At 36.5% G+C, this 27136-nt stretch overlaps 1 protein-coding gene across 2 annotated transcripts in view; it reads right to left on the bottom strand.

Moving 5' to 3' along the window:
• SULF1 (sulfatase 1) overlaps positions 1 to 9427 on the bottom strand; it is a gene marked incomplete at its 3' end in the record, with an annotated part of 76843 nt that extends 67416 nt beyond the window's left edge. For both annotated transcript variants that reach the window (XM_083359376.1, XM_083359377.1), the window contains exons 1-2: positions 9188 to 9427; positions 1827 to 1978 (exon numbers count right to left, since the gene is read on the bottom strand). In XM_083359376.1, the coding sequence (XP_083215502.1) occupies positions 1827 to 1978; positions 9188 to 9413 (378 nt within the window). In that variant the 5' untranslated portion in view covers positions 9414 to 9427. The remainder of the gene's footprint in view (positions 1 to 1826; positions 1979 to 9187) is intronic.
• Between the last annotated feature and the right edge of the window lie 17709 nt (positions 9428 to 27136).

Below are 27136 nucleotides of genomic sequence, written 5' to 3'. Positions count from 1 at the left end.
GGGAGTTGAAGTCCACGAGTCATAAAAGAGCCAAGGTTGCCTACCCCTGCTATAGCCTCTTGGCTATAATTGTAATTTAAAAAGAACACAGCTCATTTTAGGACAGTACATCTACTAATATCAAAATCTTATCATACCAGCTAAGCAGCTTAACATATAGCCAATGTAATAAAATGAAAAATCTGTCTGTCTCTCTCTCTCACATACACACAAAGGGAAATAACTTTTTTAAAAGTTGGGAGTTAAACTAACTGCCAACTCTAGGTTTGTGGGGGTTTTGATCAAATAACTGGCATGAACTCCAGTGAGGAGTTCCAAGGTAACATGAACATACAATTTCAACCATTTCCAGGCAAGACTAATCAATCAGATGACGTGGAGTCAGGGTCATGAACAGCTGCAAAAGCAACAGTGAAAAAAGTGCATTTTTTCACAAAGCACTATTAGGGAACCCAAACAGCTGTGAACACTTTGTCCTCATTCCAGGACTGTTTTCAAACTGCCAATGCCAAAAGTACTTTGCTGATATATGTGAAAAAGTATGAAAGAAAAGTGTGTTGTAACCCTCGAGTAACAGGTCAATTTGAATTTATATTCATAACTACTGTAAAAGAAAATCAGAACTAATTTCTTCATTTTTCTCTCTCTGCGCTTTTGGCCTTGTTATTTTTTAAAAATATTCTCACCTAAATTATTAGTTTAAGTTAGTTTTTATCCTACTTCTCTGAAAAAGAAAGTTTTCTCCAAACTTCAAATGCCAAGTTATTATACATAACATAGGCAGTACTGTAAACCAGGTTTTGCAAATTATCTCTCCCCCAAAGATAAAACATAATTTCTTTTCATGGGAAACAAAGTGTGCTGTGTAATTTTTGTTGTGTGTGTCTACATGTTTGTCTGTTGCCACAGTCAAGTTTCCAGGATTTAGTACCTTTCATTATTTCTTCTACATAACCAGAAGTCCATAGTGTTAACTGATCTTCTATGAACATTATGTGAAAAAAGTTCTGACCATACAGTCATCAGAAAAAATTAAGAGTACTATTTCAAGGGACACGGTGGTTCAGTTGGTTAGGACGCTGAGCTTGTCGATCAGTGTAACAGAGTGAGCGCCTGTTACTCGTCCCAGCTTCTGCCAACCTAGCAGTTTGAAAGCACGTAAAAATGCAAGTAGAAAAATATGGACCACTACGGTGGGAAGGTAACAGCATTCCGTGAGCCTTTGGAGTCTAGTCATGCTGGCCACATGACCATGGAGACGTCTTCGGACAAGTGCTGGCTCTTCGGCTTTGAAACGGAGATGAGCACTGGTCCCTAGAGTCAGAAACGACTAGCACGCATGTGCGGGGGAACATTTACCTTTACCTATTTCAATGAAATGATTTTAAAATATCATTTCTTCTATCAAGAATAGGTTTTACCTATGTGCATAAAAGGGACGCGGTGGCTCAGTGGGTTAGGACGCTGAGCTTGTCGATCAGAAGGTCGGCAGTTTGGCGGGTCGAATCCCGAGTGCCACGTAGCAGAGTGAGCACCTGTTACTCGTCCCAGCTTCTGCCCACCTAGCAGTTCGAAAGCACGTAAAAATGCAAGTAGAAAAATAGGGACCACTACGGTGGGAAGGTAACAGCGTTCCGTGCGCCTTTGGCGTCTAGTCATGCCGGCCACATGACCATGGAGACGTCCTCGGACAAACGCTGGCTCTTCGGCTATGAAACGGAGATGAGCACCGGCCCCTAGAGTCGGAAACGACTAGCACGCATGTGCGGGGGAACCTTTACCTTTACCTTTATGTGCATAAAAAGATAAATGTGATTCTTCCTTACCTTTGCATATTCAAATCCATGCTTCTCTTTAAGGCCATTGCGACAAACAGTGTAATTATAGAAACGAGAGTTTTTTATTAACCCAACCCACTCTCGCCAGCCAGGAGGGATATAGCTACCATTGTATTCATTGAGGTATTTTCCAAAAAAAGCTGTGAAAGAAAAAGAATCCATATTGAATGGCACTTGGTGAACAGTGGTGTTTTATGAAGTAAAAAAAAATCAGCTAGTTGGTTACAGCAAGAGTTGGCAATATAAAGATCCAGATCTATGTGCAGCCCTAAATCTTGTGGCAAATGGAGCATTTTCCATCTATAAAGGTCAAGAATTGATGGCACATTCTACATCATTTTGAAGCAGATGATACATAAATACGGATAAATGCAGAAAATTGAAAATCAACAAATATGTGTTCTTCAGCCCCATGTGTTCTTCACCCCAGTCCTTGGTTCTTGAAAAAAATGCTAAGGTTTGCCTAATCTTACGCTGAAGATAGTTCTTGCTATATATTCAATGCAACTACAACGACTGGCAGTGGTGAATGCATTCTTGAAAGAAGAGGTGGTTCTCCCAGGCCTTAAAGAAAGTGTGGTCAATCCTCTGCTATAGCCCCTGTCCTCTTGAATATTCTCCCTTCAGATATCAGAATGACCTGACCCTGTTGGTCTTTCATAAGGCTGTGAAGACTTAATTGGGTGTCAAGGCTTGGATGTGTGTTAAGGGCCCAATTTTCTGGCTGTATTAACGTCCATAGTAACAGTTTTATTTGATCCCATATATATTTATTTTGTATTTTTTTTAATTTTATGATGTATGCCACACAGACTCATTTGTTGAGATAGATTGATATAGAAATAAAACAAAACAAATACATTTCAGTACTATACTATATATTGTACTGTCAAAAATAATAATTAGGATGTTTTTTTAAAAAAACATTAGAAGCTAAGTAGTTAATATAGATTGGAAACTATCTTAGTCATTGTATATAATGGCAGTAGTTGCAATAAAAATGTAATATCAATTAATCTGTGATTTATAATATAAATCAGCTTTCCTCAGTTAAATGCTCTATAGATGTACTGACTTTTAATCTTCATAATCCCTGTATAAAACCAAGAAAAATATTCCAACTGGCTGCTCACACCTTCATACTATTTAAAATGCCCATTGCCAAATGAATATATTTAAAAACAGAAGCAAGGAAAACTATGAATTAATTTATTTATGTATAATTAATAAGCATACAAATACAGCTGAATTAATAAAAAGTCTCATTAAAAAGTAATATCATTGCCTGTCTTTTCATTATTGTAACTAATGATGCCAAAGGGAGAATTTTAATCTGTAAATTCTGAAGAGATAGAAAAAGCAGCCAGTACACAGATAAAATCTAATTTTCCAGGATACAGCAGCATTGTTTACAAGCATGTAACTTATCTTACCAATTTTGAATAATGGAGTCTATTTGAATTTTTAAGGCGGGATAAACAACAATCCTTAGCAGGGTAAACAATAAGTATATATATACACATATACATATACATATACATACACACAAAAAAAACCCCCACACACATACATACATACACACACACACAAACACAAACACACACACACATATACATACACACACATATATATATGCACACACACATACACACACATAAGTACACACACACACACACACACACACACACACACTGATGAGAAAAGAGGAAATGGTGATCAAAAAACCTCCCGCCATATTACTCAATTAATTGCAACTGATTACTATTTTCATCTTTTTTCTCCCTTAGGATGCTAACATGTCATAGTTGTTTTCATACTATGATTCAAGCATCAATAACCTCCTAGTATTATTCCAGTTTTTGTAGACACATCCTCTGAATCTGAGAATGTGACCAACTTTCCCTTGAATTCTATTTATCTATCCTCAACCTTGTGATTACCTGATACCTGAGATTTCAATGTCTATTACCCTGTTGAAAGATTATGCTGATCTGGCAGATGCTAGAGGGCCCCCTATTGACTAACACCATTCTAATGACAATATTCCAAATATTTTTAAGTCTCTCCTTTTTTCCAGAGATAACATAATATTTTCAAACCAAAACTTGCTAAAATGCAGGTATTGGTTAATTAACTAAGAAAAATGTTTTTTTTTGGATCTGCCTTGTCCAGTGAAGTAAAGTAAAGCCTTATAAATATCTAAATGTCTAAACATTAAAAGACGGGTGTGAAAGGAAAAGTCTCCAGTTTTTAAATTAATGCAGTAAACAATCAAGGATATGTAAAAATATGCCTATAACAGATGGAAATGACCAATGGCAGTTGTAGTTACAAACTTGCAAGTGGGTGCCTTGAACCAGTCTCAGTACCTGGGGCAGTAAAAGATGTTCGGCAGCATCCAGGATGATTGGATAGCCCTCTGTAGGCCAACACTGCTCACCCCTGTATGAAGGAGGGAGTCAGAAAATGTACCCCAAACATTTTCCCTATATGTTCTTTTGTAAAGGGAAAACACAGATAACTGCTTATTGCTATATAACTGGAACTGTATGTGGATACTTTATTGTAATAATTGTAATCTGCTGAGAATTTCTTGACTATGGCGGGCCTAAACCACTGAACAAATATTTGGACTTCTGAAACAAGGCATCCATCCTTTTGTTGAGATGGAAGTTACTTTGAAGTTGGATGGAAAAAAAGAATAGTAATCCCCACTACTGCCTTTGGTTTAGCTTACAAGCTGTCTGGAGGTATTCCAAGCCATAGTGGCTTGTCCTTACCTCCACAGAATGTTGAGCCCTTTCAAACAAGTCTCCAAGGCCAGGTTCCAAAGGCCATTTTAATGGGCAAAAACTCCTTATTCCAAATAATGTAATTCTATTCTCAGGGACTGAGTAGAGGTAATTGATGCAAAGTCTCAAAGTTTATGGAGTTTGTAAAGAATGCCTTTGAACAATTTTAACCCCTGAGGGGCTGCCAAACCAGAATGGTTTCCATCTTTATTAGATCCATCTGAAGTCTTTCTTGTGAAATGTGATGGCACAGAAAGTCAATGGTGGCTACTTTGAATTTACATTTTTTAAAAATTTGATCCATAGATAATGCTCCTGAAACCACTGTAAACTGCCTCAACGTGGCATGTGTATATCTTGAGAGAGAATAAATTAGAATGTCATTCAAATAAATAGTATCAAATTGTTCCATGAAATCCCACAAAATATTATGCCTTAGATGATTAAAGATAGAAGGGATATGGCAGGACCTGAAAGTTATAATGTATTTTCAAATTAGCTATAAAAGAGCACAAAAGGAAGTTTTCCATCAAAGACTATTCTAGGTACTTCTGCATAGCATGGTAGCCTTCTGCCAAAGCGAGAGTGGTCTGCCATATGTCTATGGGGGAAGCATTTGTACTGACAGAAAATGGTTCTGGCAATGTCACCAAGGAAGCACAAGGCATATCCCTGCCATCCTCTACTGCCTCCTTCTCCTTGGAATCTGATTCTGCTAACTTCTGGCTAACCAAGTGATGCTGACAAGATCTTATTCCAATGGCCTAAAAGCTGTTGGGAATCTGGATGGAATCCCACTGATGGGTTTTGGAGTCATCTGGGTCTGGGGACTTTTTCCCTTTAGCTCTGAATGGACAGTTCCTCATTTGGGTCCTCCTGGTAGCTTAGCTGTTACTCAAACGGCAAGTGGAAGCTGTGGTTTAGGACATTCTCTTCACTGATGCATCTTGTGTGATAGCTGCACCTATTCCTGAACCAGGAGATCCTCAGTCACTTCATGTGTAGATTATTGCAATGTGCTATAAATAAGACTACCTTGGAGACTGCTTAGAACTTACAACTGGTCCAGAGTGTTGCAGCAGAGCAATGATGGACACGCTTCAGTATGCTTTGTGAGCTGCATGGCTATCAGTTTTCTTCTATCTCCAGGTCAAAGCACTGATTATCACCTCTAAAGCCCTACATGGCATAAGGCCAGGTACTGCATTTGAGGGACTGTCTATTCCCCGTGGTTTCCACCGTGTGGACAGACAGAGCTGACAAACTCCAGGTCCTGTTTATAAAACAATGTCATTTGATGGAATTCAGGGAATGGACCTTCTCTGCCATTGTGCCCAGCTCTGACAATATACTCCCAGATGTCCAAATAACTCACACCTCACTCCCCTTATATGAATCCTTAAAATCTGATTCTTTTCCTAAGATTTTGCCTTAGGATAGGTAGTTGGCTCAAGAATGGAAATGTGATAGAATAGAGGTCTCAAAATCAAATGAATATACATAACATTCAATGTGCTAACTGGTGGGCTCTCTGCAAAAATGCAACTAATATTAAAACGACTGAAACTGATTTTTTTTATTTAAAACATGTTGGATAACATGTTTAAAAAACATCATGTTCCCACTGTAACAGGAAGCCACATTTCCATTTGACCGCAGACCATATAATCTGTTGCCTAATCTATCTCACATTTAAGAGTGACAGAGGCGCTAAAGTACTAAGTAATAAAATCATGCAAAAACTATATATTTTTTTAAAAAAATTATTCCTAACTTTCCTACTGCTTTTCTTTTTTATACCGACAGTACCCCTGGCAGTTTGATTCTTTATGCCAGGGGTCCTCAACCTTGGCAACTTTAAGACTTGTGGACTTCAACTCCCAGAATTCCTCAGCCCTTATGGCTGGTTGAAGAATTCTGGGAGTTGAAGTCCACAAGTCTTAAAGTTGCCAAGGTTGGGGACCCCTGCTTTATGCCATTAACAGGCAAACCAGCTAGGTCAGAGGAAGCAGAGGCACATAAACTGCCACTGTTTCCTGCTATTAATTCCCTTCTGAGGCCCCTGGAGAGCTCCTCACCTTCTCCCCAAAGCACGGCCTTCTGCAGTATCAACTTCTCCTCTCTTGTACACCACAGGCCTTTCTTCTGCCCAAGCAGCTACAATTTCTGCAGAATTGGCTTCTCCCCTACAGCTGTGCCATGCAAGCCACTTAGTGCAGTAAGTGCACTTCGCGCTGCACAAGCTGGCATGATGGGACAGCAGATTACTCTGCATGGAAGAAGAGAGTGGGAATATTTTGCCTAAGACTAGAAAGCCTAGGACAAATACTAAATAATAAATCAGGAATGTACAGTCACCCTACTGAGAGGTTGCTGCCAAGCATGGCCAAATATATACAACAGAGAAGTTAAGCCAGCAGCTCCTGAGAGGCTAAGGGCTGCACATGGCCCATGGACTGCATTTGAGACCTCTGGGATAAAAGAATACGTGGTTTTTCCTTCTCGTTTAACTACTGACTTTTATTGATTTCCTCATTTTCTTTCTTATTTTTATTTTTGTATACCATATAAAGTCATCTGAAGCCTGACAACCTTATAAATATGCTAAATAAATAAAGATAGGATACTGTGGATGTCAACAAGAATTTGGGCTCCCCGGTCTTTATGGAATGGATCAGTTCATTCTTCTTCAAGTTTTGTCAAAAGCAGGAAGTTATTTAAAGGTTCTGCCACTGGGTGGTGCCCTTGTTCTAGCTTTCTGATCTGGTAATGGGGTCTTCAATTATAAGGCAATAGAATTTGGCCACTGCTCCTACTAATTTCTGTCTACTTTGTTAGATAATCTTCATGGTGTTGCAAATGCTGGAAATTAGTTGTGAGAACTTTTCAAGTATGGCTACTGAACATCTGTGTCATGGAAGGATTGAAGCAGTCAACAGGTTCAACTGCAAAGGCAAAGCATCAATCAGAGCAATTAGCTGGAACAGCTCGGCTCTCAACTGAACATACTCTTTCAGCAGAGAAAGCTGAAAGGAAGGGGGCCTTTAAAGATTGGAAACTCTTCTGTTCAAGGTAGAGCTGAGAACAGGTGGGAGTAAATTAGCATGTAGTTTTTAAGTTCTTCAATTACTTTAGCCATAAATCAGTTCAATGCATAAACAGAGATAACACATAAGCTGATGGTTGTAAATCAAACTGAAGCTTACACACAATGGGAGGCTCATTGGAGCAATCTTGCCTATGGACTAGAGCAAAGCACATGTCACCCTGTGTAAGTAACTGAGGGAGATAAAACCTGAATTATTTAGACAGAAATTGAGCTAGAGGAGTCCAAGAGCTCATGTCAGCCCATCAAGGTCAGGAAATGGAAGTCACAAGAAATGTACTTTAATGCAGTTAGGATATTGGAACAGATCTTGAAAGTCTGCCAAAGCCCCCTTTTACTTCAACTTGTATCTAATACAGTCAAGGAAGAGTTGTTTTGATTTTATTTCTACACTTTCTACTTTCCCAAGACTCAGATATCTTCTCTGTAACGCTCAAAAATCTCCTCTCCTGCCTTTGAGGCAAAGCCACATTCTTTCTCAATTGAAAACTGGATATCAATCCACAGGGCAAAAAAGCAGGAGGAACTAGGAACTTGAATCCAAAGAAATTCAGATTAGGAAGCAGAAGTTGCTTCCAATAAAGGAGGCAGCCTTCGAGAAATTTTCTTTGAGAAGAGTCAGCAACCTTTACTAATTAAGTAAGTTGGCATCCTTTCCTCTTTGGGAACGTCACAGATCTCTACTGCTCAGCTGTTTTAACTGCCACCTTGTTTTAGGGCTTTATATTCAAACAAAGTCAGAATCCAACTCTTTGTTATCAGAGTTAGCACCCCATATGTACCAGGAACAGCCTCGTTTCGCTGACAATCCCTGATAAATGCTGGCAGTCTATTAGGTTGTCTTCTCCACATCCTTCATAACAAGATTGGGGCCCGCCCTCTGTCTGCAGTTTGCATTTTCATAAAATATTCTGTTTGTTTCAATTCAATTTTTAGGGCAATGCAAAGGACAGATAATTGGTTCTATCATCTGGACTGTAAGGATTATAAAGGCAGGCTCCTTACTGAGAAGAAAATCCCTGTATTTTTATTTGAAAACCTTCACATTAATATAGGTCCAGGTTGACTCTCTAAAGCAGGGGTGTCAAAACTGCCGGCGCACGGGCCGGTTGCATCATACGGAGGCTGTGCCCACCTCAGCTCTGGCAATGCAAAAAAAGTCATGATACGTCACGACACGTCACGTGACATGGCGAATTTGATACCCACGCTCTAACGTGTGCTTCTCTCTATCTACCAAAGCTACTACTTTTTAATACGCTTAGTATCTGCTCTTTTATACAGCTTTCTGCTGATTTCCTACCCACAAATTGACACAGTACCGTTAAGGTTTGGTAAAATTGCTACATCAGCTTTCCAAAAATAATTCTGTTATTAACAGCATTAAGAGAATGAAAACAAGCACCTTTTAAATTCAGATTGAAAAAGGAGTGTGAAAAGTAATCCCTTACCAGTTCTATATCCAGTGTTGTTGAGATACACAGCAAAGGTACGTGGCTCATGTGTTGCTTGCCAGGAGGGAGAAGAACAATTCTCATTATTAGTATAGACATTGTGATTGTGAACATATTTCCCTGTCAACATCGAGGACCGAGATGGACAGCACATTGGAGTGGTTACAAATGCATTAACAAAACTGGCACCTCCATTTTCCATTATTTTCCTGGTTTTATTCATCACTTGCAAGGACCCTAAACATCAAAAACAAACACATAATTAACTCATGTATGGCACACATTCAAAGTTTATATAAACTATGATCTTGATCCCTAATATCACTAAATACAATTTTCAGTGTTACATTTTAATTTATCCCAAGAAATGTCCATTTATTGAAGGTTTTGCGTATAGACTATTGTTTACAGTGAGCATAATTTAATTACTTGATTGTAATTGGAATTTTTTTTCTTATAGTAAGATAAATCTCATAAAGCAATACATTTTTAGATTACAGAAAGATCAAGACATTTGAAAAGCTATTTCTGTGTGGGATTTAACTGAAACAGTGCATCTGCAATAGGAAGGCTTTTGTCCCAAAATAATTACCTGAAATTCATTGAGAAGAACAGAAGAATCTGTTGAAAAAAAATGGAATGAACACTAGGCACAAATGAATATAGATGTGGCTGTCTGAATAGGTGTGAGAGAACTGTTGCTCAGGTTTTTTTGGCCTGATGAGTTTAACCCTTTTATAATACCTAAGAACTGTTCTTTTTTTCTTTACTTTTCATCCCTACAGCTAACTCAACAGCAGTTGAGATTCTTTGCTGCCATCTAGTGTTTGTCCAGATATTTGTCATATATATCACATATTAATATTTCACACACACACACATACATACATAATATTATTGGGTGGAAGATAAATCTCCTGGATTGGTTTCAACTGGAGTTGGCAACTTTAGATTAACAATGTGGGTACTGCACACAATTTTTGTCTATTTCATAACCCTTTTTTGCTTATTTTCTGTAGGCATGTTCAACTTGAGTGTTTTCATTTCAATAAACACATTCTTTTTTAAAATTCAGTAATGATAAATGTGCTATCAGTTTTAACTAAGAATGCAAGAAACAATTTAAGCTTTAAAAAAAATCTTAGAGCACTACAAACTTCCCTTCTTAACATTTAATTTCATAGGGAAAACTATATTCCATACCAGAAGCTATATCACCACATTTTATTGCTTCAAGGTAATGAATTAGGTTTCAGCCCATGAGTCTTGCAATTAGTTGCTATTTACATATAAACCAAGTGCTATTAAAAATATGCAGTTAATTTTTAAACAAATGCACAACAGAATGGCAATCCCTCAGGGCCATGCTTAGCATGTCAACACTGTTCAAAGGAATTTCTTTCATTTAAATTCTATGTTCACAATTTGAATCTTTTTGGTATTGGCCTATGATATACACAATTGCACAGATTTCAGTAGCATATTCCTTAGGTAATATAATCCACTTCCCAAAATAAATTAGTATTTTATTCTTGTTCTCAATTCAAGAGATACCAATTAGTAATCTGTTATGAAGGATTTCAAAGTCCTTTTGTGTCTGTCTGTCTGTCTGTCTGTCTGTCTGTCTGTCTGTCTGTCTCTCTCCCTCTCTCTCTATTTTTAATACTCCTTCCTCCTATTTTCCCCATAACAGCCCTATGAGATTGTTTGGGCTGAGAGAGAGTAGCTGGCCCATTATATCCATTTATGACAGCCCTTGTGGCTCTTGTGGACCAAAGTACCTTGGTTCAGTTCTTGAGGACCATGGTCATGAAAAGGATGAAAAGGAAAAAAGCTCAGTTACTTATTGATGTAGTGAAGAATAAACAGTGAAAAATTATTGAGACAAATGCTATAGATTCAGAGATGAGCAAAATGGATATTCAGGGACTAGACCAAGACATATCCCCCCCCCAAAGAGTGCAGAAAATGGGAAAATTTAACTTTGACAGAAGACTAAGGAAGGATGGTACATTCCAAGTACCTGAAAAAATGCCATACACAAAATGGTCTGGACATATTCCCGTTCTCATTATTTGAGAGGACAGGACATTTAGTATTCGCAACATCTGACTGACTTTGGCTGATTTCAAAAAGATAATCAAGGTTTGCCATGCTTGACATTTGGGTGAGCTGCAGGCCAGATTGGGAACTTGAAAGGAAGCTCACTTCTCTATTATTGCCAATTAATTTCATGGATGAACCCATGAAATCACTGGGTGTTAAACTCAACCCAAAGCAGAATTTACTACCGGTGCTAACCATTTGCTTACTTACTTATTAAACAATCAGCTTATAATTGTATACACAGATAAAATATAAGTGTAAATGCATCCAAGAGATTATGTTTCCAGATCTTTAGTATTTTACACACATTCATGAATGGCCATTATTAGAAAATTAACTGCTGTTGACAGGAAAATTCCTCCTTTGCCACACAGTATTAAAAATGCTTCATTTAATCAGAGGTAGCTGAACATTATCTCAATTCTGCAGTTAAATAGAAATAAGATATATCATGTTGAAGCAAAGAAACAGATCATTTTGTTTTCTGGAAACAGGTTATCCAAATCTGTCAAGTAGCGATAATAATGGACAGGAAAGGCCCGTATATAGAAAGATTATTTGCAGAGCAGAAAGTGGTTTTCAAAAGAATAAGACCAAATCAAAGGAAATTGTGATGGTGGTAAAAAGATGCTGCAATTCAAAACAGACTTACCAAGTTCCACATCTTGGTCATCTGTAAGCACAAGTATAATATTTGGCCTAATATTTTTCCGTTCATGCTGCACCCGACCTCTGAACCTTGGGGATTTGACAGAGGTACCAAAGCTCCTTAGTAATTCAGTACCAAGCACAGTGCACATAAAAGCAATGTAATAATGATTCATTGTTATCAGTCCAAGGCCACTGTTAAACTCTTGTACAAATGTTGTTTTCTTTAGTTTTCAGGTTCTGTACAATAAAAAGGGGAAGGGAAAGAGAGAAATCAATTCAATAGAAAGCATAACTTTTAGACAAAGTAGTCAGAAATCTGTAAGATACACATGAAGATAAAGTACCAGCTAGTCAAGGTGTTAAGTTGTTAAACTTCCAAGCCTAGGATAATTTATTTGTGAGGAAATCCTATGCAATGAGACTTATGATTGATTAAAAAAAAGATGAATGGGTGGAGTGATAGCATCAAAGGCTGCTCTTGAAGCTTCAAATTGGTATTCAAAACTGAGGCTAATATCCTTCAACAGCAATACGTTTTCCTTTTGCCACATGTCCATAGTTTAGCTGATTTGAATTTTGTCTGTCTACATGAACAAGTTTTGTTTATGGGAGGAAGATTTTTTTAAAAAAAATAAAGTTAATATATATTCAATATCATTAAATATACCTTACAATATTTTCCTAAGGTATTACTTGATAGCTGTCTAGGTATTCTTAAAAATGCCTGTAAGGATGAGTTCTAAATTTATAATCTTAGTTTCTCATTTAGCACGCTGGACTTTTATACTGTATAATAAGCACACATTCTCATTGGGAAGATTAGATTTTCTTAAGGAGAGAAAATTAGCAAAATAAGTGTTTAAATAACTCTCCTGAAATTGATTACATTTCTGAAAACCTTCCAAAAGTACAAGTGTTCCTTTGAGTCCCAGGCTACCCATAAAGCAAGTGTCCTATTTTACGTAAACTCTCCTGCATTTCCATATGGAGGAGGATGGCTTAGCTACTGATCATGATCTGTAGCATAACATTGTTCAATATGTTTCCGGTTTTATTTTTCAATGTAAACAGTTTGTACTAAATGGCAGTTCAGATGATCCAGCTTACTGCTATGAAAGCCTGTATTACTATCCCTCTTTGGTCAGCAATGGGATTTAGTGCATCATCTATTATGCATAGCAACTCTGAGAAAAGCCTTGTCCCCAATTCTCCGTTTCCAGATTCGGCTGACTGAGCTTATCAGAACCATTTCTCAGGAAATGTCAGTCAAATAGCATTGCTATTGTGAGCCCTAACTTCCCCTCAGGAGGGATCTCTGTGCTGCAGGAGACCTAAACCCACAACAGAAAGTGATTGATTGGCCTTTTAACTAAAAAGGTTAGTTACTAGCATTCTTTGACCTGTTGACAGACATATCATCAACAGAATTAAACTTGCAATGGGGCTAACTTAACTCCCAGTTAATTGTCTATTTATAAACAACTGAAGACTCATTGGTCAACAAAGTTAGTAAAGACTGGTTCCATGGGAAAGTTTACTTGAAAAGGATGCAACACTAGATTTAATGAGAATGAGATGCAATTCATTAGGCCACTGGTACTCCCACACCTGAGACTTCATATTTAGACATGCAACATTAACTAGCAAGAGATAAATCAGCAGAACTAATTAAATGGAAGCATAGCAGAGCAGAGCAAAGAGGGGGTGGAAAGAAAAATGGCCCCATCACTCATTACAAAATACAAAAAAGAGACAGACAGACAGACAGATAGATGAAATTTTTTTCTCCCTCTTCTACTTTCCTTTATTCCAAGTTGAAGCTTCATAACATAGCCTATCAATGGTGTCATGTATCTCACTCTTCAGGCAGACAATTGCCCCAGGAGACTGTAAATATTTCAAAAAAGTTCTAAGCAAAGAAATGTTGGCTCCATTGTCTGTGCACAAACATTCCAATCTCTGATTGACAACACAGCAACTTACAAGCAGGATGCTGGAGAATTCAACATTCTGAGTTAAATGCCATTGTTCTGACCAGTGAGGTTTAGATAAGCAGATTGGAAACTGGCAATTAGTTTAAGGAGTTCTGTTTCCCCCCACCCTCTTTCTTAAGAACATTTTGGGTTCAGGAGAAATAAGATCATATACCCAATAAGCACTTTATTATCTAATATAACACTAAGGCTATCTGAACTTGGTGGGGGAAAAATAGCCTAAACAGACATTTCTCCCAAAGTTATTCTTTAAACAACCCTGTTGATGATGTGTACTTTAGGGCTCACAATAGCAATGCTAAACAATAAATCTTAGACAACTCTTGCCAAAAGAAAGAGCATGTAAGAGTAAAAGAAACAAATGTTTAACATTTCCTGGATCAATTATTTTGCTTAGTAAAGTTTCAGATCATGTTATCTCAGCAAAATATATTTTCTAAATAACAAAGCCAGAATTTCCCAGATTGGTCCTTTCCAGATGTGCTGGGACTGCGTCTTGCAGAATTTACAGCCAAAATTGGAGGAATATTATCGTAAGAAAATGCTGGGAAAAATCCTAAGGCTTCAGTTTTGTCATGGGGGTTCTAAGTAATACAGTGAGGTTCTCTTGCATCAATGTACCTCAGTTTATCTGCTGCAATATTTTCATCAGCTAGATGTAAGTCTCCAATTTATTTTTCTATAATGTCTTCAAGTTATTTTGTTTTGAGGCATTCTGGGAGATCTAAAATATGTCAGACAGTCACTCAGTACTGACTGCAGGCTTATGTTGGGGAAAAAAAATTGAGACCCAGGTGTTAACTATGCTCAGCTGTAGCACTGATGCCAGCCAGCAAAGAAACATTTTTTCAGTTCTGAGCAGTTCAAATGAAAGGACTTCTTGCAATTGAGTATACTGAGTACTATCCTAGTAATTATAAATAAACAGATGACCATTTGCGTATTAGCATCCCTTTTCCAGGAAGAACCATCATTTCCCAACATCTAAGTTGTAAATAATTCTTCCTTTCTCTGTAGTTTTGTTGCAAATAAAAGTACTGTTTGGAGACTGACAACATCATTAGTGCCTAGTGATATTTGTCTTCTTCCATGATATTATTTCAAAGATCAGACCAGAAACTTTGGTCCTATTTCATCCTCACTCCCTAGCTTGACATTTTATGATCTTAGAAGAAAAGAAACTGAATGGTTCAGCTTTAAAACTGAACTATTTAAAAAGGGAGAATAGAGATAGCTGTTTACGCTTGGGGTGGGGAGAGAGGGAGGGAGGGAGAAAGAGAGAATATGTCTGTGTTATAGCATAGAATATTATTTATTAAAAAGATTTATCACCCATATTGTAATATAACTCAGAGGAATGGATAATCTTGCTGAGAAGTAGATCCTCTTAGCTTCTCTCCATCTCTCCTATCGGTCCCTTTTCCTTTCCTCCCTCTTGTTCCCTATCTGATCTGGTTTTGCATCTTGAACTTAAGTCAAAAGCTTAAAGCATGAATCATTTTCTGTATTTAGGACAGTTCTCAGTGTAGCTATGGCAGAATAAATAGCTTTGTGAAAGCACCCAAATGCTACACCAACTGAATCTTACACAAGGAATTTTCTATTGGCATTAATAACACTCATTAATGGTAAGCTTGTAAGCCGCCCTGAGTCTTCGGAGAAGGGCGGGATATAAATGGAATTATAAAATAAATAAAATAAAAATACAAATTAGGGGGCATGCTATCAATAGTTAAAAGACTTGGAAAAGATGAAGACTGGAAACATAAACTTCACAATATTTACAATTGCTAAGAGGAAAATGAACATGTGGAGTTAAATCTATAGGTTCACATTAATTCCAAGTCATGAAATGGCTTACGGTAATTTTGAACCATTAAATGAGCCACATTTTTTATTTATTAGACTAGATATTAGTCAAGGAAACCGTATCACAACTTAAAGCAATGTCTGAACTCAATATCAGGCTTTCCACCATTCATACTGATTTCCTTAGCCTTAGCCTATAGAATTCATTTTCAATAGGGTCTCCAAAAAGTGAGTATCAACTCCCAAAGTTTGATGATTATTGTTACTATTATTATTTTTAGTATTATGAAAGTAGTATTTATTATTTTCATATAATAAGTGTTTGGAGGTGAATGAACCATCTGAAATTTCATGAAGAGCTGAAGACTTTGGTAACCCCAGTTTACATTATAGATGAGAATCTCTTGCATGATCACACATCCTGAAAAAATTGAGTTTCGAATGGCATGCTTAAACAGGTAGGACTTTATACACATAAGATGTAGGCAAAGAATGAGAAAACAACCTGCTACATGGATTTATATATATATATTCATTTCTCTATTTGCTCTGAAAAAAAGCTAAGGTTTCATACAAAAACAAAGAGTTAAATGGTGCAACCTACCCGTGACACATTTTTCCTTTGCATGCAGACTTTTCTATTCAACAATGAGCTCTTAAAAATGTATCACCTACTTGCAGCCTGTCTCCTACCTCTTGAAGAAAATGAAGTAAAGAAGCACCCCTACAAAATCTAAGGCTTCGCAGTGGAAACAAGAATATAGTGTGTGCAAGTGTCCTCAGAGACACTGCAATTTATCTTTGAGAAACAGTCAAAAGCTGGAAAATTTAAAGAGGCCTTTTTCCTTCACACATGGTATATTAACATAAAGCATTGTGCAGTGTCCAAGATTCAAGAAGAGACTACAAGTTGCCTTTCTTCCCCAGGGTAAATGAAAACAGATTTAAGCATACTGAAAAAATATGCTACATGGAAAATATAAAGGTGTTTTTATAGAGACAAGCACATAATCAACTGATCTCAGATGGAAAGAATGAGAGTAGTTCCATTTTGAGACCTTTCACTGACAAATATTCCTTTGCCGTACACATACTACATCTCAAAAAGATGAGATATGCAGCAAGCCCTAAGAAATCCAGCCATTTGATGTATTTACACAGGTCCATATCCATACTGAGCCATTTTTGCCCTCTAAAACTGTACAATGGAATGAGACTTGGCAGAGTCTATGGTATGAAGATTGGCTTGAGTGAGAACATTAGAGCCTTTAGCTGAATGCTCCCAACACTGCCCAATACTGTGGTAGTGGGTTTTTTTAATGCTTAAAGCAGGACTCTTTTCAGTCCTATCTAGAGATGCCAGAACTTAAAATTGGGACTTATTGCATGCAAACCATGAGCTCTTTGATTGAACTATGACCTGATCCTATGAATCTTTACAATTCAAATTGCACTATAAGCTTTTCAACCAAAGACAAAAGATCCTTAATCTGGAAAGTACAGATCTGAGAATCATTATGCTACATCAATAATAGTCCAATTTTGGGGCAGGATTTTGTCTTTTTAAAAAATGTTATTGTAATTTCCAGGATATAACCCAATCCGCAACAGATAAAGGATTTAATAACTTTCAGTTTAAAAGCAAAATGTGAAGAAATTATAACAGTCCATTGAAACATCTGCAGAAACTAACTGATCTGTTAGCATAATTTATTACATTTATTCACTTTGGAATTTTGTTTTTGAAGCAGCATTGCTTGAATTAAAACTTTTGTCCTCATTAGTCATTGTAGCAGGTAAGCACAGAGAGAAACTTTTCCTACTATAGTACGTGTAGCAGTTGCAAAACCCAAGTTGGCCTGGGCATAAATTATATGTAAGTAGTTAAATCACACATTGCTCACAATTTAATTGGATTCTGAAGAATATCAGGTCTGGATAAACTGGTGCAATAAGTGACAAGATAGTCATTTTCTATCCTTTATGTCTGAAACAAGCTTTTTTTTAAAAGGCATTTTTTAACCAAGACAGAGTTGCCTTCCATAAAGCTCAAATTATCAGATTTCAGAGGTTTTATTGATTTATGTCAGGTTTTTTTAAATTTTGAAATTATAACCCATATCTAGTATCTACAATTATGTGAAGTAATTCCAACATATTTCAAGGTTGCAATCACCAGCTTGTTTTCCATAGTGCAATTCCTTCTGATGAGTAAGTTTGTAATGTAAAACCCTAAAGACTTACACATAGTATCTTCAGAATAGTTTCAGACAGGAGGAATCTAATTTTCCTGCATGCATAGTTTCTACAGATCTTTAGTGAATTCATTGTGAACAGGTGCTCTGTTAGGGAATCTAATTTAAGGTTACATATAGTTCTGAAACATTAAAAAGACAAAAACATATACAGTTTTTATTGAATTTTAGTCAAAAGAAATCCAATGTTTATGAGAGTTTCTTTTGGAAATGTACAGTTACTGACGATCAAGAGTTCTGTTCAGTCACAGGAAGTTCAAAATATAATGAATGTCAAATCAAAATTAAAAGGAAGCAATAGTGCTCTTAAGATCCTGCATTTATATTGCATCTCTGAAAAACAGATAATAATCTTTTCAGCAAATCAGGAAAAGCACAGTGAAATTCCATTCCATTTCTCAATGGGATATCCGGCATTTACCATGGAAAATGCATTTACAGTACAACAAAATCAAGAAACACAGGATCCTCTTAAAGGTTAATCCATTAATCTTAGTTGTAAAACGTTAGATTTATCCTGAATACAAAGAATGCAGTTAAATGTCTAAGTCTAGCACTTATCTCTCCAATCTACATATTTACCAGTCAATCAGAATTATTTGCTCTCCTCCAAACATAATCTCCCTATAATTACAATGTTTTAACCTATGCCTAGGGATAAATCAATGTATCTACCAATTATAATTTAGTTAGCTTGCAGGAACAAGAATTTGTAACCTGATAATAAGCAAATTATAATGTTCGTAAACAGTAACATGCAGGTGATTGACACATACATTCCTCTGAAAAACAATTCTTACATAAACAAAAATGTTCATATGTTTTAATCTATCATAACCATGTACATACCCAGCAGTATCATTAGTAAAAAATGAAACCAATATTTTAGATTAGTACCAAAGGTGTTGATTTGTTTTATACACCTTTAAGATATAAAAATAGTTTACTCCATGTACTTGTATACCAGAACTACCAAAAGACTTTGCATTTCCATACTGTATCATGTTGCTGCTTTCCAAATGGGTTGAGACTACATTTCCAAAAATTTTAATTGGCACTGTTAACTAGAGCAGGGCTTTTCAACCTTTTCACAGAATGTACCACTTTTGGGACACGACAATATTTGAGCACCACCAGTGCTTAGCAAGGTGTAAAAAACCTGATGACTAAAAAAAATGGGGGGGATTTGGGGTTTTACTGATTAGATTCATTTGTTGTTATAGAAATGGCTAGTTTATAATATTACGGAAAAGTAAAAAGTTGAGGTTCAATGTTAATGTTTCCTTTTACTGCAACAGAGGAAGTATGTTCTTTTTCCCTTCTCCCCCTCACTTTCCCCCCCTTTTCCTCCCCACTGTGTCCTACTATTTGCTTTTGTATTTTTGTATTTTATTCTATAATCTAATAAAATATTAAAACTGTAGAAAAAAATAAAAAGTACCAGTTTTAATTTCTTCGGTGGCTGTTCCTTTGCTGAATCACTTTCCCTTTGCACTGACAAATATATGATGAATTTATCCATGTTTATTAATATGCACCACTACCAGCTAGTTCAGGTGTCTTCAAACGTGGCACTTTTAAGACTTGTGGACTTCAACTCCCAGAATTCGTCAGCCCTTATGGCTGGTTGAGGAATTCTGGGAGTTGAAGTCCACAGGTCTTAAAGTTGGTAAGTTTGTAGACTCCTGAGCTAGCTAGTTGGCCCTTCTGAGCTCTTCCACAGTGTAGTAAGAATGCACCACCCCCAATCCCTTCCCTGTACCCTTAAAGACACAGGAATCAAGTGCAAAGCAAGAAAATAAAATAAAGAAACACAAACTCCACTTTTTTTTCTCTTTAAGATGCCTCAGGCATGTCACGTGTCACAATGTTGCAATACACAACTGAAAGGCTCTGGCAATTGCAAAAAGCTTTAGCTTTAAATTAAGCCGGTTTACCTTCAAAGAAAACTTTCTAAAACCCATAGACAGACTCAATTAAAGGGGGTAAAACTAATTACGTTTGTTTAAAGGGATTAAACCTTTCCTGTTGTCTTTTTTTCCCTTCCCCCAACCAAACCATGTTCTTTTCGCCTCTCCTCTCTCCCCGCCTTTTTTTCTTCAGTTTAGCTCCAGGTCCAGCTGCTTCCGGAAGCACCAATCAGCTGGAGCCAATCAGCTGGAGCCCTGCTGGGTCCTGGGGCTTCTGCCGAGCCCAGACAGCTGCAGCTGCCTCTCCCTCAGGCTTGGTTCGCTTCGGCTCATTCCCCTCCCCTGCTACACTTGGCTAGCAATAGCTACCCCCTGCCATGTGGCAAAGTACCACAAGTGGTACACGTACCACCAGTTGAAAAGCCCTGAACTAGAGTGTAATGTGGAATTCATATGTCTATTAGAAAGTAATGCTGGTACTACATTTGCATTCATTAAAAATTCTCAGAAAAATTCTGAAGCAGTTTCCAAGAAAATAATCAAAATATAATAATTTAATGCAATTCTATGATTAAATCAATAAATGAAAAAATAAAATTAACAATTTTTAGGGATATTTGCTTATTATCTATTCAAAAGAAAACTCCAATAAATAAGACTTTCCGGTTATAAGAAGCTTCAACATTGGGAACCACAAATTTCAATAAAAGATCATTGCATATAGCAGGTATAATTCAAATCTGCTAAAGATCCACTAGTTCAAGTGCTGTAATAGCTGTCAAAATATATTGTTCAAGATGGTAGTGTTCATTTCTATTTTTAAATTATTTCAAGATTTGGGGCATTTAAAAGCTTCTTATTCTTAGTCTCCACAAATCAAACCATATTGACAAGCCAAATCTAAATTGTATTTTATTTATTTACAAAAGCAAGACTCATTCAATGATGGTTCAGCGAAGAATGTTCCATGGTGCCAGTTTATTGTAGCCATGATCAAAAGTTTAATTATATCAAGGTTTAGACTTATATTAACCACATGTCACATGAAACAATTCAAAGGAATGTTCCAATATGTATCTTTCAGCAAAAGGAGCTTTTACAAACAATTCTGGCATAAGCTTTTAACACGCTCTTTCCCAACCTTGTTTTCTCACTGTCTAATTTGCTTTGTTTCAAAGCTTCATATTTCAGCTTGTTAAGAATTGCACTTGTCACACAAAAGGATGTTGATATAATTAAGCCAGATGATGTGCCCCACAAGTAAAACCAGCCATTCATGAAAGCTGGTCACCAGAGGCCATTTCAAACAATGCATATTTCAGGGTAATCTAAAGTAATCCCTTCTCTCTGCTGATTTGGTTTCCAGGCAGTCTTAAGCACATGTGTGGAGCAAACAGGAGTCTTATTAAAACCTGATGTTATATTGGAGAATGTAAAGCTGTGGACTCATGATTGAATTCAATGTTTCTTATCCTTCAAATCAAAAATATCAGATATGGATATATTTTAAAATGGAGAAGTGAAACCATACAGCAAATGAGTTCTTATCCACTCCATTAAATAAATGAGGACTTTGAACTTTATGGGAGGGGGGAAAATAAAAGAAAGAACATCATACCTTGATTTAACCATTATCAGGAAACCCATGACAAAATTATCCATGTCTATTGCAGCCATAAACAATGACCTCAGTGTTTACAGGAATTTAGGCTATTTTCATATTCCCTCTGTAAACCATGTCCATTTGCTATGACTCTCCCTCTGAACTACTCAGCAGTATACAACTGAGGAATCTGAAGTCAGGATATCAAAGCTTCGAGTAACAATGTGATCCTTTTTTATATTTTACTAGAATGCTAAAGATTGGGGAGAGAAGAGTGAGGAGACACTTTAAAGATCTTCCCCAACCTGGTGCCCTCCAGAAATGTTAAGATCACAACTCTCAGATTTCTACTGTTGCACATCTTCATACAGTGGATATGACCTACCCATTACTTTTTAATGATCTTTTTAATTTGTGAAATGTTAAACTGAGCAAGTTTGATGAAGTAGTTAAGACAATGAGTGGGCTAGAAACCAGGAAACTCTGAGTTCTTTTCCTGGGTGACTTTGGACCACTCACTTTCTCTAAGCTCTAAGAAGAGAATGCAAGCCACTTCTGAAAATGCTACCAAAAAAAGTGCAAGGACTTGTCCAGGATTTGCCAGGAATCAAAACTAATTTGAAGGCATCAATTTGTTTGCTGAATTAAACTATAGTTTTATTTTAGGAAGTAATATCCCTTATTATTGTCACAAATACGAGTTGTACCATAGAAAAAATTGTTTATAGAAGTTGACGCTTGTATCTGCTATACGTTTTGTCTGCAAACCTGCTACTTTAAAATGGGAATCTTTTTTTATTACATCCAATAATAGCAGAATTGTACCTTTTTTGAGACCAAAACTTATCAAGGAAAAACAACTGGAAGTCAAGCTGACAGTCTCTTTTACTCTTTATAATATATGTAATCATGGAATTTTCAGAAGTATCTTTTGCATGAGTTCCCCATTAATACATTTATAAAATACAATATTTTATAAAAGCTCACTGCACAATGACTGATATATGACTGATTTATATTTACCAGAATTTTTTTAAGTAAAGTATTTGTGTGTGTAAAAGTCCATGCAAACAATAAACAACTCATAACTACTTCAAAGGACAAGCCCATTTTAGCAAACTTTCTTAAGAGACTGTGTTGGGGTCAGAGATTTGGGGAAATCATTTGCATCTTGAAGTTTGTATATTGACTCCAGTCCTTTCTAGATCCTTAAACCCTTGGTGAGAGCTAAAAGTCCTGAAGCTGGCAGTCTGCAACCAATCAAGTAATAACAAAGACCATTGGCAAACAATGATCACAGAACACATTTGTTATTAAACAGTGATTATTACGTTTACTAGCAGAGCATATAAGCACTATTTAGGTAGAGAAAACTGTAGAGGTTCACATGGAAAAACTGGGCATTATAAATATTTTTCCTTGGACTTTTCACAGCTGTTTGACAAAGAACTAAGAAACAGCCAGCCATAGACTGATATTTCTCATTTGTTTTCCAGGCAACAAGGGCCTCTTGATTTGCAGTATCTGTGTGATCTCATCATAAAGCCATTGAAGTTTAGCAGTGGTTGATGAATAAAACCACTTGCACCTGAACTGATCTGGCTGAAATTGATCTTATAAAATCTGCTGTGGAGATTTTGTATTTAGAACATTGTTTTAACCTCTTATATTTTTAAACTTTCAAAACCTAAGGATAAAAACCTTAAAGGCTTTTTACACATAATATACAGTGGAACATTGCTCACCCTGCATGTGAATTCTGTCACACATGGATAAGGATTATGAATCCTTCATCAATAATTCTGAGAAAGAACCATTAAATGAATGGCATGAAATATTTTGAAAAGAAAACCTACTGTAATCATCTTTTTGTTAAAGGCAATTAATACTGTAATGCCCAGTTATCATATTGAATGATATCAAAACAGAAAACAACTTCTCAAATCCAGGCATGATGATTATTTGAGTCTATTCCACTCCATTATTAGGACATAATAAATTTATCTTAATAAAAATCTTACACTTCAGATTCAGGGGGTTTGCCCTTTAAAGTACCCTCTGGGAGTTACAATTTAAAAAAAATATTTGGACTATCAAGAGATGGACCTGCAAAGAAAAAGCATCTCCAAAGTTAGTAAATCAAGGAATATTGGTCTTTAGCCTATCAACTCCAATTGGCAAACTGTTTCCTAAAATGTTTTTTTTTTGACAGGTTGCCTTTATCTACAGAATGCTTCACACTTAAAATCTTTATCAGAGGCCCTACTTGTTGACTCACCTAAAAGATCCACTAGGACTTTCTATATACTCTATACTCCTCTCTATTAAATTTTTTACTCTATGTTTTTTAATTTTTATTGTTGTGAGCTGCCCTGAGTCCTCAGGGAGAAGGGCGGCATATAAATTTAATAAAATGAAATGAAATGAAATGCTGTCAGTCCTTTGAGGCATACAAGAACCACCCACCACCTTTATTGTTAAGTTTATAATAATTAATGAAATTTGCAAGTTGGCAAGTACCTCTCCCTATCCTTCTTTTATTCTCCCCAAAACTCTCCCCATCCTTTTATTCTCTCCAAAATATGTTGCCTTTTGAGACACATTCTCCACTCCCATCCTTCCTTCAGATTCAGAATACATTTATCAGACCATTGTCTAGGCTGTGGCTCTTTCTTCTGTCTCCCAAAGTCATTCCCGCATGCAATACAAACACCTTCAAATGCTCTAAGACAACTTCTGGTTTATGCATTTCAACAATCATCTTGGGTTAAAGGCTTTAGGCCACAATTATCTTTGGCTAGATACCTATTGTAACATTTATACTTTATACTTGTGTGTTATTTGACAGTTTGGGTGGATTTAATATAGAAAACTGCTTCTAAATACAAACATCAAGTCTAATAGTTCAATTTATTAGCTGTGACTAAAGATATTTAGATTAAGATTTAGCTGATGGAGAGAGATGACAAAATCAGTGGACGAGAGGAATGCTTTGGATATAATTTACTTGGACTTCAGTAAAGTATTTGATAAAGTGGACCACAACATACTTGTTAAGATAGAAAAATGTGGGTTAGACAGCATTACCACCAGATGGATTCGTAGCTGGCTGACCGGCCGTACTCAGCATGTGGTCCTCAATGGAACTGTATCTACATGGAGGGAAGTGTGTAGTAGGGTGCCCCAGGGCTCTATTCTGGGCACAGTGCTCATCAACATCTTCATCAATGATTTGGATGAGGGGATAGATGGGGAACTCATCATATTTGCAGACGACACCAAGTTGGCAGGAATAGCCAACACTCCAGAAGATAGGCTTAAGATACAGAAGGATCTTGACAAATTTGAAGATAGGGCGCTATCTAACAAAATGAAATTCAATGGTGAAAAAAGTAAGGTTCTGTATTTAGGCAAGAAAAATCAAATGCACAGGTACAGTATAGGTAGTACCTTGCTCAACAGTAGTTAACTGTGAGAGGGATCTTGGAGTCCTAGTGGACAACCACTTAAATATGAGCCACCAATATGGTGCAGCTGCCAAAAAAAGCCAATATAGTGCTGAGCTGTATTAACAGAGGGATAGAATCAAGATCATGTGAAGTGTTAATACCACTTGGTAAGGCCACACTTGGAATACTGCATCCAGATTTGGTCACCATGATATAAAAAAGATGTTGAGACTCTAGAAAGAGTACAGAAAAGAACAACAAAAATGATTAGGGGGCTGGAGGCTAAAAAATATAAAGAACGGTTGCTGGAATTTGGTATGTCTAATTTAATGAAGAGAAGGACTAGAGATGACATGATGGCAGTGTTCCAATATCTCAGGGGTTGCCACAAAGAAGAGGCAAGCTATTCTCCAAAGCACCTGAAGGCAGGACAAGAAGCAATGGATGGAAGCTAATCAAAGAGAAAAGCAACCTAGAACTAAGAAGAAATTTTCTGACAATTAGACTAGAAGACTTCCAAGGTCCCTTCCAACATTATTATTATTATTATTGTTATTGTTGTTCTTGTTGTTGTTCTTGTTGTTCTTGTTCTTGTTATTATTAAGATCATCATCATGATTACTATTATTATTGAAATGTTTACCATGTCAGAAATCAGATATATTTATTCCACAAATGTAATGCTAATAACTTTAGAGATGTTAGTCTTTAAGTTTAAAAACATATCTAAACCTTACCAGACCTTTTAAGAAAATTTTCATAAATAATTTACAGAAAACATATGTTTCAGTACTCTCTTCCATAAAAGTTATTATTATCCAGGAAGTAACTGACTTCAGACATTCTCTAAACATATTGCCATTTGTAGTGAATTTGCTTATAGATGTTTTTTTTACTGTTAATCATAATAAACTTCCAGAATGACCCTCCATTTTCAGAACTTTTTAAAAAAAGTCAATATTAGAATATCCCCATACACTACACATTATTGTAGTTATTCTTTCTGTAATTCTTTCTAAAATAAGTTTATGGTTTAAGGGATGCATAATCCATCAGTTTTGTGCAGAAAAATCTCATGATATGGAATTGTTCTACTGAAATAATTACAATTTAGATTCCATGAAATATTGGTGTTCTGTGCCTTGTTGAAGCACTTTGTCATTATATTGTAAGGGTTTGATCCTCAGGCTTTTTCTAGCAGCCACACCATAATTTTTAAAAAATAATCCATGCCATTCACTAGTGTTGCCAGCATAAATACTTTGTTGGGATCAGGATGCGAAAGTAAAATTGTCAAGTGTTCAAAATTACGTAGAAAGTTTGGTATTTTAAATGACGTATGATTTGAAATAGATTGAACTTGGGCTTTCACCAAGTCTGAGTGTTCATTAACTATGACTGGCAGCTGCTCCCAGGAGATTTTAACAAAAGACTTTCTTTTCCTGAGAAGTTGCATACTATTTTGTAAACCCTGAGTTTGCCTAATAAATGTTTTTACTAAACATAGAGTGGAACTTCCCCCCCCTCAAAGCCCACAGTCAATCAGGGAGTCAGCATGAGGTTACATAAAGGTTATCTGTCTAAATTTGAGACAGCTTATTATGTATTTTTGCCTGCTACAGGGATGTATGATATGTTTATCATTAAACAGAAATATGTTTCTCCTAGAAATTATTCTAAGAAATGCAACATTATGCTCACAGGTCTCAGACTTTTGCAGAATGATAGTTCCACAGACCTAAATTGAAAAAGCAGCATTTTTGGACTGCATGGCATTTTGGCATTTTTTGCATGAGATCTCACACAAGAATGCTGCCATTTTGCAGGCTTTGGAATGGAAAATCTAGACCATTACATGAGATCACACAGCAGTACACAGGGCCAGAAAAGCATGCCAACCATGACGTTATGCTTTTAACAGTCATTGTCTCAATATGTAGCAGCACCTGGCTGATCTAGTTAGTACTTGGGTGGGGAAACTACCAGGAAATCCCGGGTTATAGGCTAGACGGTGAAGCTGAAAAATATCCCAGAGGAAAGCAGTGGCAAACTGCTTCTATATTGCCACCCAAGAAAAATAACATGGGGATATTCATTAAGTCACAGTGAACTAAACTCATTGGATGCTGTGCCTTTATCTTTCTCTCATAGGCTGAACGTAGCACACAT

Source organism: Vipera ursinii (assembly GCF_947247035.1).
Source record: "Vipera ursinii genome assembly, chromosome: 3".
Lineage (NCBI taxonomy): Eukaryota > Metazoa > Chordata > Lepidosauria > Squamata > Viperidae > Vipera > Vipera ursinii.
This window is presented reverse-complemented; position numbering and strand designations above follow the sequence as displayed.